Below are 13,148 nucleotides of genomic sequence, written 5' to 3'. Positions count from 1 at the left end.
TATACCTTTCCTTGTACCTTTAATTTCACGCTCTTGTATTCGCTACACGTTCTCATATTTTTTACTTCTTTTCTTTTTCTTTCCCGTTATTGTTTTGTTTTTTATATTTATGTTTTAATTTTTTTTGTTTCCTTTCAACCCTAACTCCTTCCCTCACACCCCCCGACTTCTTCTTTCAATATTTTTCTTACGTAGCACTCGTTGTTACGAAAGTAATGCAATGTTTCTCCGTTAGACTTTTCGATGTAACGATCGGGGAGCACCTGAATCGGTTCGATTCTTCGATTCGATTCGATCGATCGAACGATGATTTACGATCGTTTATAACTCTGTTCTTAATAAGGATAATTCGATTCGAAACAGAGAGAGTCACGAGCCGATTTAATAAATAAATGATCGAACGAAATATCGGGGAGATATGTGTGCTTGTTTTATGATTTCTTTAACAGAGTTTTTATGTCAAGGATCCTTTGAGTTTTGTGTGTTAAGTAAAAAAATAAAAATGAGAATAAGAGGAGAAAGGATTGTGCAATTTGATTGAAATATAAAAAATTAATAAAATGTTTTTAGAACTCGTTGTGTCTTGAGATGCATCTATTTTTTCTTCCTCCTCCTTTTTTTCGTATTAAAACATGCACAAGCACACCCCCTTGTACGAGACGAGTATCGTTAGAATTGAAAATACTATGAACGTTGTTATTCGAGTTGAAACAAGCCACGGAATGTTATTCAATTTGGTTAATTAGATGGAACAGAGTGGCGTATGGCGGGTTGGTCAGCCTCGTAACATTATTATGGCGCCAGTTTTGAAATAAACGAAAGAGGATTTTCAGAGGTGCCATTAATGGACGGCTCGTGTCTGCTCGTTAACGATCCTCCCCCTTTTACTTTTCTTCTTTCTCGAGACGTGGACGCTTGCTTATTTGCTCGTTCTAAACGTCTTCGAATCGAGTGTTGCAAGGGAACCATCAGAATGACGATGAACAAAACTCGACGACGTACAAACTAACTAACGTGTGTGTTTTTTCATCCACGAGATCGTATAAATGTTCGTTAACGTATCGTAAAATAAAATGCAACTTTCGCAAATATCTATTTAACGACTTCAACAAAAGAAAAATGCAAAAAAAAAAGAAACTACCAAAGTTTCCCAAAGCTCAATCAAATAATTTCTACGAGTTTAATTATTTCCACAGTTTTTTCAAAATTCATTTAACAAAGATACCCTTTTATTATACCGGTTTTACATCCTAAATAGTTAAATCATATCGTGTGAGAAAATAAACGTATGGATAAATGATACGGTTATGATAATGGTGTTTATAGTTACCGTGGCACGCGCATAAATGCACTAAAGTATAATTTGACGTGTGTTTTTGAGTCTCATGGAAGAATAGTAGTAGTAGTAGTACCCTTTCCATGGGATCGGATTATTCCCTCTCTTTCGGAAGACATAAGAGTACCCTTTTGTAATTACAGGTGGTGATGTGCGGGGCGGTACCTGCAATGGTGCGCTCCGTGAGTCTCTACTCGACTTGCAGCAGCGGCAATGTTACCGTAATGGGCCGCTCGATCAAGGCCGTGGGACGCAGCGATGACAATGCACCCTACCGTAAGTGGAAACTTTTCATCTTTTCTATCATCTTATTTTCTACCTAATATCTTATCTTCTTATACGATTATTTCCATTCTCAAAATGACAGTGCTTGAGTTAATCAGTGACACTGCTGTAGAAAAATAATTCAACGATATTTCTTTTAATTGGATGATTGTTTATTTAGAAAGTGGGGTGTAAGCCCATTTGCAGCCCCTTCATATAATTAATGAATATTTGTCAATTAACCAATATATGCAAGCCTTGAATTATTCTCAAAACAATAGAAAATGTACTTAAACCATTTTTAAAATAAACAGTCCACATTAATATCACTCATTTACGTATCGTTTAATCTACTTTGAAATAATTTCATTAATTTTACACGTGTCTTATATTATTTTTCTTAATATTTAAATAATAATAATAATAATATTAATAATAATAATATTATACACGTGGGATAGATTTCGAAATGAGATAAAATGAGACGCGCGTGTGGTTATCGTATGATTAGTTAATCGAACCCAATCGAGAATTTCGTTGTATAAGAGGTACAACGAGTATCTTATCTTACGAATCAGATGGTTCCTTCAAAATTTCTCTAAGGGTTGCCGAAGAAGAGAGGAGTTTCAAAATTGTCGACGACCGGTCGGCATTAAAGATCTTAATTTACTGCGATCCTTATCGGTTAGGAACTCGGATCGAGGACTTATATTTCCTTCTATCTCACACACTCACTCTCTTTTTTGGCTACTAAGAAAGAAAAAGAAATATTGTTTCTCTCTTTCTTATCCTTTATCTACTTATTTCTCTCGTTCAGTCCCAAAGCGTAGCTTTTACGAGCTAATAACCGAAAGATAGTATCAAACGGGAAGCATGTACTCTGCTGCTGGTGCTTCTATCGATTCTCAAGATTTAAAAGAACAAATTCGAATTTTTCGAAATACACCCCAAATCGTAGCATCTTTATTCCTAACGAAATAGATAATTTAACTTAAATTCATCGAAGTAAAAAAATAAAAATCAACGTTTTGTTTTTGATCTACTATTTTTTTTCTGCTATTCGTAATTTGTTCGTAATCGATCCAAGGAAAGATGCAAATAAAGTTCGGACATAAAACATAATTTAAAAGGAGAATAAGGAACCACGATGATCATCAGAGAAATCTCATCTTCGCTAATAACACCGAGAAGAGGAACAATATTTCTTTAGTAGAATGGAGAGAGAAACAAAAAAAGAGAAACAGAAAGAAATAAAGAGAGAAAGAGAGAAGAAGGGTGTTGCCCTTTTGCTCGAGAAAAGACAGAGACGAACAGTTTGGACTTTTTAAAAACGAAAGAAAGGTAGTTTCTTAAAGGACCATGAAAAATTCGAGATGAATAACGACGTACCTTTTACCTCGTCTAGTCGCTATTGTTTTCGACTAGACACACCATACCGTTCATCTCAATGTTCATCTCTATCCCATATATCCTTATATTCCTTTTTATTCTTTTTATCCTATCTTTTATTTTATCGATCACGTTCGAATATTATTACACGAATGTTACTTTTCCTTCTAACTCGAAGTTACACGTACCTCCTATCCGAAAAAATGCATCAAATCCTTTCTCTATCTTACAAACGAGAAAATATAATACTTGTTCAGAGAAAAATGTTCTTCAAGACTAAACCCGAAAACTGGAAAAGAAAAGCTTATACATCCTTATCGCAAATTGATTAGCTCGTAAATGTCAAAACTTGTCCTATAGGTATGACCGTTCCGATAAAAATGACCATGGTGCGTCCCGTGTTCAATCGTTTCCCGGAATGTCCTTCTCCGATCCTTTTTTTTCCCCTTTCTTCACATTTATCGTTGGAACTTGGCTTTTGGTAAGACAGAGAGAAAGAGAGAGAAACGAACACAAGGAAAGGAGTTACGAAAATGTTACTCCATTCTTGAAACATCATCCTCGCAATGTTCTTACCTTCCCTCCAGTCTCTTCCCCCCGCCTCCTCCTCCTCTTCGTGTATCGAACGAAAATCGATTATCCTCGTTATCTCGTTGAATTCTTTCACGTTTAAATTCCGAGATGTCTTGTCCCTGGTTGGCCAGTATATTATGCTCGGAGTAGAACGTTCTCGATTCGAATGCAATCTTGAGAACCGTTTTCTCAACGTGCATGTGAAAGTGAACGAGGTGGAGAGAAGAAGGGAACGATGGAACACCGTGTCCGCCCTCCGCGACTTTGCGCTAAAAGAAAGAGAAAGAGAAAGATGGTATGAGAGAGAGAGAGAGAGAGAGAGAGAGAGAGAAAAAGAAAGAGATAAAAAAATAAATGGGAGGAGGGAAGAAGTTGAAGGCTTGTGTAAACAGAAGAGCCAGTTTTCGCGCTGCTGCATGCTACGTATGCCGCTATGTCTGCACCTCCCCGAGATCCATCACGTTCTTTCGTCTCCTCCTCTACCACCTACTTCTTTTAACCTTCTCTCTCACCCGTTATATCTTTCTCTTTTTCTATCTCTTTTTCTCTTTTTGTATCGCCAACAACAACGTTTGGTTTTCTTACGGAACGGAATAAGATAATCGTGACGTACGTACGTACGTACCCCGTGAGATCTTTTCTCGATTGTTTCATAATAAACATACAATCTCTACAATAAATATTATATTATTAAATGTCAAAACAAAATTTACAAATTTACAAAAAAAAATTACAAAATATCAAAATCAGAAACAGGCAGAATTTTTCGGCATAGACCTAATATGATTTAATAAATAAATGACAGCACTAGTTCCTGCTCGTTTATTTAAGTCAAGCAACACTTAAGTACGATTAGAATTTAGATGAGTGACCGCTCTAGAAAGAAACATTTGAAATCATTTTATATCGACAACTTCGTGGTGTTGATTTTTCGGTCGCATTTAACTTCAGTTTACAAAACGCACCAAATGAAGTATAACATCAGTATAAATATAAGAAATAAATATGGTGGGGGTCTATTGAAGTCGTATCAAATAAAAGGAAGGAACTTATGGTGTATATATGGTGTAGGATTTTGATCTCCGTCATCGTAACGACATATGACTGATCGCCAAGCTTGGCATCAGTTTTCTCTTCGTGCTAAAGACAACCTGGTATCGATTTACCTTAGAAGGAACGTCCAAAGTGCTCGATATATACTCCGGAAGAGAGATGTCATCGGATAAATGACAATGACTTTATAGAAGATATAGCTATTGTTCTTTACTTGCAATGTTGTTTACGAGCGACGTCGTGCACTGTTTTAACCAGTTACAGTCACAATTTATTTCATTAGCTATAGCAATTTATTCGGGTGTCTTGATATTAAATCATTTTTCAAACACTGGGGGGGTATTTCGAATGTAAATAATTTCCGAAGTTACATTAAAAATAATGTAGATTATTTTTTGAATAATAACAAATGCACGTTTACGCCTAATCTTGTTTTTTCCTTTTAAATTAGATTAAAAATGAATTCTATATAATATTGAAATAACAAGCACAATCTCACAGTTCATTTTTTGACAATATCGTAGAAAATTATATTGAATTAATTTAATTGAAAATAATTTTGTGCTGTGTTTTTTATAATTTTGACTTAGACCACTTTCATATGATAATTATGGGCACAATTATGTGTTTCTTGTTTATTTTTATTAATAGAAGAATCATTTTATTTTATACGCAGATATTAATTATGTTTAGTGTCTCTCTCTAACTTGTTTGATTATTTTCTTTTTTATATTTTTTCCCATTCCCTTTTTCTTTCGTTATCGTTGTTCGTACCAGCGAAAGCGGATGCGTGCCTGCGGTCTCTCGAGTACAGTTTCCGTGGTCATTTACCACGACGTAAGAGTAGGTGTGCCTCTAAAACATTTTTACGATCACATTTCAACGATAATCCTAAAGGACCGTCCCCTCAGTTGACTTTCCGTTCGTCCGATAATAAGACTATGGTAAAAATTTTCTCGTAAAAAAAATCCATTGGTGTCTCAATTCTTACACAATTAATAATTAGACGAAAATTTAAGCATGAATTTTCACGAGAGAGACGTCAAGTTCGTTTGTTTCATCTCGGAGTCATTAGAAACCAGTTTTAACCCTTTGTCTCCTAATTACACGCCGATAAAACGAGTTCTGAGACTCGAAGAAATAGACGTATACATCTACTATTATTACTACTACTACTACTACTACTACTACTACCTGTTAGAAATAGAGAGTGTGTCTATTCAACGAGCCCGATTAAGAGAGGGTTCCTTCTTCCATCGCGTTGGAAGCGGTAGAGCCACTAATTGGTTGTCTTCATTGTTCGAAGGGACTTACGAATCGACTCTAACCTATTCTACGACCACCCCGAGTGTAGTCAGGGGGGGATAGGGCGTTCCAAAGCTATCTAAAACGTTCTTGGAAAGAATAACATTGGATGAGTTAACTCGAAATAATACGAGCATGCATGCATGCATGAGGGGAAGGGAAAACACAATACAATTTTCCTTTAATTCTCGTTTCTTTAGAATTTTTGTTCCTTTTCTTTTTGCGACAGCTGGTAAGTAAAAGGATAGATTAACATACTCGTTTCAAAGTATCATAGATAGAAAGAAAAATAGAGCAGGTTTGAAGAATTTCGCATAAACGAACGAGTCAGCAGCTTTTTTTTTCGGATTGTCATGAAAAATATGAAAAGAACGGACGGACAAAACTAGATAGGACTAAATATGGATCGGAGATCAAAGAAGGAAGGAAGGAAGGAAGGATTCCAAGCGCAGACAGGACTCTCGTCCAACTTGGAATTTAATTATTTTAGTCTTAGCGAGCTGTGATTAGCGTGTCAGTTTGATAAACCAGACTCTTCAGCTGTCGCCCCGATCATTCTGTCTCTCTCTCTCTTCTTTATCACTTTTTTTCTTTTATCCAGTTTGTACACCGTGTACATGTACTTCTTTGTGCTTCTGGTTAAAGAAGGAAGATGGATGACGTTGAGCATCGACCAATCGTGCGTTTAGGTGTTAATGACAGGGTCGCTATTATACGTGCGCCCTTATAACAAGAGCTACAGCTTATATGCATCTTTTCTTTCTTTCTTCCTTTCTTTTTATTCTTCATTTTATTTTATTATGCTTACGCGTTTGGTATACCCCGGCCCGGTTTGACCATCTCGCGTTGTATTATAGCTTTCATAACGCCGACGCCGCGAAATTGTTGCACGCCAGTGGTTCTCAATGGTACCATTTATTCATATCACGGAAATAACAATCGTTTCAATCAAACCCCCTTTCTCCTCCCATTCCCCCCCCCCGTTCCTTTCTCATATTGTTATTCTGGGGTAAGAAATTTTTCCGACACAGACAAAATATTGGCAACAGTATTGTACTTTGGACGAGTTTCGAGTCTGCCTATAACGGTTGAAGGGTTGAAAGAACTCGGCCGTTGTCCTGATTCGAGGGCGAATATAGGGTCAGTTGCGAACCTATAACCAACTAACCAACCGGCATGGCATGGCATGGCAAATCGGTTCCCGTATCGCGAGAAGCACGTAGAAGTAATATATGGGATCCATTCTTCTCTCCTACCTCCTCACCATATTCCCTCCTCGTCCCTTTTTCTCATTCTTTCATTCTTTCTTTCTCTTACCCATGGTCTCATGGGTTCTTTTCCTCGTACGAGAACGCTATACGAGAGCCCATCCCACCGGTTATTATCGGGGGTAATCGTGCCTAAAAGCCGGTGCCCGCTTTTGATTAAAATTGCCTTTTAATTCATTTGGCAGCCTCTAATCTCCTGGCGGCTTCGATCAGAGGGCAGAAACGTTAAGGAGACGAGGGTGGAGTTGTTTTCGAAAGAGAGAGAGAGAGAGAGGAAAAGTATCTGTCTTTTTTCTTTTAACACGACGAAAAAATTCTTTGGTCATGTTCTCCTCGTCGCAAAAATTCTTCACGTAAACTCCTCTCAATCTATCGAAATCCCTTATTTTGGTAACCCTTATTATTGAACAGTGTGTATAGTAATATACCAAATATCGAGGCTAACCAAAAGAACATAAGAGGTCTTTGATTTTCGGTATTTAAAAGCTCTTGGCATTCATTCAAATTCGATATCGAAAACCGCAGGATATATATATGGAAGACTTCCAAACACTTACCGGTATTGTAATGTCTCTTGCGATGTTGATACTGAACTATTTCAAGATATTGTCAATTCCGTATATATTCCCTATTCGAACGTATTTTTCATACATTCCCATTGTTCCCGTTTTTTTAATAGATATTCCTTCAAATAAAAATGTAACGGATCGATCGAACGAAACTAAAGAAACGTAGTTGAATTTTCGAATGGGGGTTAATTAACTCTAATAAACTTCAATTTAGAGACTCTCTCTCTTTCTCTTTTTCGAAAAAAAAAAAGGGGAACGTAAATAACTTAGAGAGATAATTTTGGATGTTTCTTGATAATCCGATGCCGAGAATGTAACCGAACTTAACGAGACGAGGACCTAGGGAAATGGACCACCCAAAGTACACTTTCATTTCTCTCTCTCGTCTTCTCAAAGGAAGCTGTAAAATTTAAGGAAACTTCAAATCTTCCGGGACTTGCGTTTATACACCTGTAGAAAACTCGTATTCTCCTTTTACCTCGATCGGAACAAAAGAAGATTCTCTCTCGGTTGCTGAGATATTTCGTAATAATATAAGAGAGAGAAGAGTTTGGGTAATAGAAAAGGAAAGATGGAAAGAGAATGAAGGAGGAAAGGTGAAGAGGGAGGGTGAGGGGAGTGTTGTAGAAGTTGGACGTGCACTCTTCGGGGTCGAAGCACGAACGACAGGGTCCGCTAAGTGGCAAAGCACACACCGGTGTCGGTCTGTGCCTCCTTCATTAGCACCGACCAACCTCTGGCCGCCGCTTTTCTTCTTTCCATGGTGCCGAACGAAGGAATGAGAGGGACAGTAAGAGAGTGAACGAGCTAACGTATTTCGATGTAGGTAGTACGACTCCTCACGCCATAAACCACGGACTCTTTCTTTCTCTTTCTCTTTCTTTTTCTCTTTTTCTTTCTCTTTCTTCCTTGTGGTCTCACTTCTCGGAAATGTGGCAGTGCGAGTGCGCGCTTTAGCATACCGATGCCACCAAAGACATCTTGAGTCCGGCCACCATAGACGAGTTTCGCTTTGTCCCATAACATTTGCCGCGTTGTATCGTTACGAAGGGCCCACAGCAAAATCTTTTATTCTTTTCTATCTCTCTATCTCTTTCTCTTGCTTTATTTATTTATTTTCTACGAAAGCAACGATTCTTTATTTGATATTTTATTTTTTGGTTCTCTTTCTGTTACAGAGAAGCTCACGACACAATCCGAGGACTTCAGTAGGAAGTTGTACATCTTCGCGGAGAAAAGTCAGCGATATATTTGCTTCAACAAACGGTGGAAACTCGTCGGCTTGGTAATTACTTCATTTCTCCCAATTATCTAATCGATTGTTTCATTCGCGAATTCACCTACTCGAATAATGTGGGACTTCGATGCGAAATACTTAACTAGGCATTCGTGAAGAGATTCGTGAGAATATCTCTAAAATCTTGCCGTTCAAATGAATCCATTTTGGATCAAACCTACGACCCGTTTTTCATGCTTCCTATTTTATGTTACAGCCGAAAAAACAGAAAGGTCCGATGTGCCAGTTTTACGAGGTCTACAACGGTTCGTATCTCAGGTATAGGAGCGTGGCCGATAGTACGCGATACCTCGGTTTCAACAAGCTCGGCAAACCGATGAAAAATCCCCATGGTAGACAGGAATGTTTCAACTTCATCAAATACAATCCTCACGCCGATATAAACCACCATAACAGCCTGGTGAACGCGGATATGGGTGGTATGGAACCGAGAGAACCTTACGTGCTATCGAGGAAGCCTACACCGATGAGGGCGACAAAAAACTCGCTGATACAAGCCGACAGTAGTGGTGTCAGGCAGCAACAGCATTACCATCAGCAACAACAGCAACAACAACAGCAACAGCAGCAACATTCTGCAGGGCACACGACGCATCGTCATCGGCATTCGAATCGTTGGAAGATGCGAAAGGACGAAGAGGAAAATTCGGCGATGCAACGAAGACGACAGGAAAGTCGTCTCCTCGTCGAGGCCACGAAATATTGAGCCGAAAAAGGAAGCATTGGCTCGCCGATCAAGACTGCCTCTTTAATCCACACACGCAACACACATACGTATATACATACATGTAATACACGCGATATAACACTAAGCGTAAACAAAATACATACATATATACTACTTATACACGAATACACGCGTACACGAACACAATTACACAACAACTGTATACGCAGGCAACACACAGACACCGAAACTTCACCCCCCACCCCGTGAGTAACCTGAGAATCTATTGTAACCGAACACAGAATACACACACACACACACACAAGCGCGCGCATAAATCATCGTCGCTTTAATTGGCGTCTTTTTTTTCGGATGATCAGTTCGGTAACGAAATAATCCTTCAGGGAATTTGCCCCATTCTCGCGGGAAATACTGCGAATTTCGAAATGATTAATGCGATCAACTTGCATCTCGCGCGAAATGTGAACGCGTCTCGATTTTTTTTGTTTTTCCAAAAGGGGAAAATGTATCGGGAAGATCGAAACGAAATCTAGGCTAGAAGAGGATAGAAGATGGGGGGAAAGTGAAGAACGAAAAGAGGGAAGAAAAAATTACGAAATAGGACGAAATTCAACGACTCCGATCTCCAAATTTTCGCGCGATTCCGAAAAACTTCCTCTCTTGTCCCCCGACTGAACCTATTTAGGACAAGTAGGAGTTTAATTCGGAGACGAAATACGCGAAAAAAGAAGAGTCGATGGATTAACGTCGCTTGCGTTTCGAATCTTCGCGGGCAGTTCTCTTCAAGCGAACAAATTGAAAAACAAACAAACAAACAAAATAATTAAATAATCGTAAATGGTGATCGTAGAGATGAATGCACGTGCGTTTGTTTCCCACCGAGGGTTTTCTCTTTCTCTCATGCTCTTTCTCTTTCTTACTCTTTGAACGAACAGATTAATGAACGGTTCTAAAAAAATAAAAACATTTCTTCTCCTCCGCTGCACACGCACGCGGAGAATTTCTCTCAAATTCATTTTGTAATCTTAAATAAACGTAATTTTCAAGTAGACAACATCGAATTAAATACGATTGATTCTTTCACTCTTAATTGTATCAGAGGAGGAGAAAGAGGAGGAGGAGGAGAAAAGAAGGAGAATAAAATTAAAAGAAAAAAAAACATAATAAAAATCGAGATTCGCGGTGTTCCTCAGGGAAGGGGTTGTCGCGCGCAAATTCGCTGTGCTGCGTACACACACTGAGAACAATAAAGAAAGAAAATAAGAAAAAATATGCAGCCTGATGCCGCCGTGCAAGGAAACTCACTCGCTCGCTGTGTGCTAATTTAATAGCTCGCCTAACGTAACGTAACGTAATGTAACGTAATGTAACGTAACGTAACGTAACGTAACGTAACGTAACGTACGTGCGTGCGTGCTCTGCCTGCCTGCCTGCATGCATGTCGTATGATATGTGAATGTTAAATGTATGGGTGTGCATAAATACGTGCGTGCGTGCAAGTATGCGTGTGTGTGTGTGTGTATAAGTAGTAGTTACGCGTGCGGTTATGTACCGATCCGATCGATCGATCGCTCGCGCGCGAACTCAAAAGCTTCGATGCACCCGACCGAGCAATAATAATAATAATAATAATAATAATATTAATAATATTAATAATAATAATAATAATAATAATAATAATAATGATAATACTACTACTAATAATAATAATAATATCAAGAAGAAAACAAAAGTATATACACGTGTGTAAAAGATGGTAAAAAGAAACAAAAAGAAAAAAAAAGGTATTGCAGAGAACCGAAAAAGCAAGCAAGCGAGCAAGCGAGCGAGCGAGGAAAAGCGTACCTCTCACTCTCTCTTATATTCTGTGTTGTTGTTGTTGTTGTTGTTGTTGTTGTTGCGTGTGTTTAAAAGAAAATGCGTGTGCATCGTATGCGTGTGATACGCGTCCAAAACTCGTGCGTGCATGCGTACGCGTTGGTAAACAAAAATTTGCCCTCTTAAACGCGTGTGAGTGGGTGTAATATATTAAAAACTATATCGTTATTGACTTAATCATTAGGAAAATGCTGGCGCATTAATAATTAAACAAATAACAAATAAAACTGTATTATTAGGTTAGAAAAAAAAAACAAACAAAAACAAAAAAAAGCGCGAAAAACGTATGTACGCGTTATGGCAAATGCGAAAAAAGCCGAACCCCCATGGGTTGTTGCTAAAATTGCTGCTGCTCCCTGTTGTTATTGTTGCTGCTGTTGCTGTTGTTGCTGTTGCTGCCACAGCTACAAGCACCCCCGTCCCAACCCACCCCTCTTTGTTTCCTTTTCTCAATCTTTCTTCTTTCCCTTCCTTCAACCTTTTTTGTTTTTTTCCCTACTCCGAATCCAGTTAATCCAACGGGAACAGCGACACACGGTGCAGCAGCAGCAGCTTTTTTTCGGCTGCAACGCCACGCGAAAGGAGCGCCTGTTTCTTTTTTTTATTTTTTTTTTTTTTTATTTTCACCCAAAAAAAGGTTAACGCTCCCTAGGTAGCTTATTTATTGAAATCACGTTTTAGGTTAATACGAAGGCCGAATCGCCCGATTCTTTTAATTCATACTTTCACCCTTCATTTCTTTCTCCTTTTTTTGTTTTTTTTTTTTTCGTTTCTTTCCAAACACCCTTCCCCCTTCTCTAGCCTTACCACCATCATTTTCGCTCTCTTTACCATTTATCCCCCCATCCCCACCTCCCCCTTCCTTTCTTTTCTACCCTAAATATCTCTATCTGTATTTTCGTTTATTTTTTTTTTTGTAATTATTCCTTTCTTCTTTTCTTTTTTCCTTCTCCTTGAATTCTTCTTAGTTTTTTGTTTTTTTTTAAATTAGAATACACCATCCCTCTCCTTTCCTATTTTTCTTTCCTCATCGAATTCACCACGACATCACACACAAACGAATTCTTACTTTAATCATTGACACCGCGTTCGATCGCGAAACAAATGATCGAAACAATTTTTCACATTATTTTTCTCGTTGTTTTGTATAAAGATATAAAAAAAAAAGAAAAAAAGAGGATAACAAATGATAAAAGAATGATCTGATATCGCGAACATTTACGCGCACGATTCGATTTTAAACACCCCTCTCCCACTTATCCCTCCTTATCCCTATGCCCCTAAACAAAAGCCCCGTTTCTTTTTCTTTTTTCCTCGTCATCGAGTAAACTCATTTTTTGATAAATATTTCATTCATGCATTGAATACGTCATAGGACGCATATTATTATATATATATATACATTCACGAATCATGCGTATGTAAATAAAATACGTATTTACGCCTAGCTTTCGAAATGGAGAAACGAAATTCCAGGCCAACGATCGTGCCTCGCATTTATAATCGTCTCGTTCGTTAGAAAAAAAAA

At 38.1% G+C, this 13,148-nt stretch overlaps 1 protein-coding gene across 3 annotated transcripts in view; it reads left to right on the top strand.

Annotated features, from left to right (window-relative positions):
- The window catches only part of LOC106791662 (fibroblast growth factor 17), a 104,474-nt gene extending 93,063 nt beyond the window's left edge, over positions 1–11,411 (top strand). For all 3 annotated transcript variants that reach the window (XM_014757485.1, XM_014757483.1, XM_014757486.1), the window contains exons 3-5: positions 1,480–1,612; positions 8,936–9,042; positions 9,251–11,411. In XM_014757485.1, the coding sequence (XP_014612971.1) occupies positions 1,480–1,612; positions 8,936–9,042; positions 9,251–9,760 (750 nt within the window). In that variant the 3' untranslated portion in view covers positions 9,761–11,411. The remainder of the gene's footprint in view (positions 1–1,479; positions 1,613–8,935; positions 9,043–9,250) is intronic.
- Positions 11,412–13,148: the final 1,737 nt, after the last annotated feature.

The sequence above is a fragment of the Polistes canadensis genome, unplaced genomic scaffold, assembly GCF_001313835.1.
Source record: "Polistes canadensis isolate GaletaPanama2010 unplaced genomic scaffold, ASM131383v1 scaffold_329, whole genome shotgun sequence".
In the NCBI taxonomy this organism is placed as follows: Eukaryota; Metazoa; Arthropoda; class Insecta; order Hymenoptera; family Vespidae; genus Polistes; species Polistes canadensis.
Note: the sequence above shows the minus strand (reverse complement) of the source record. Positions and strands in the feature narration are given on the sequence as shown.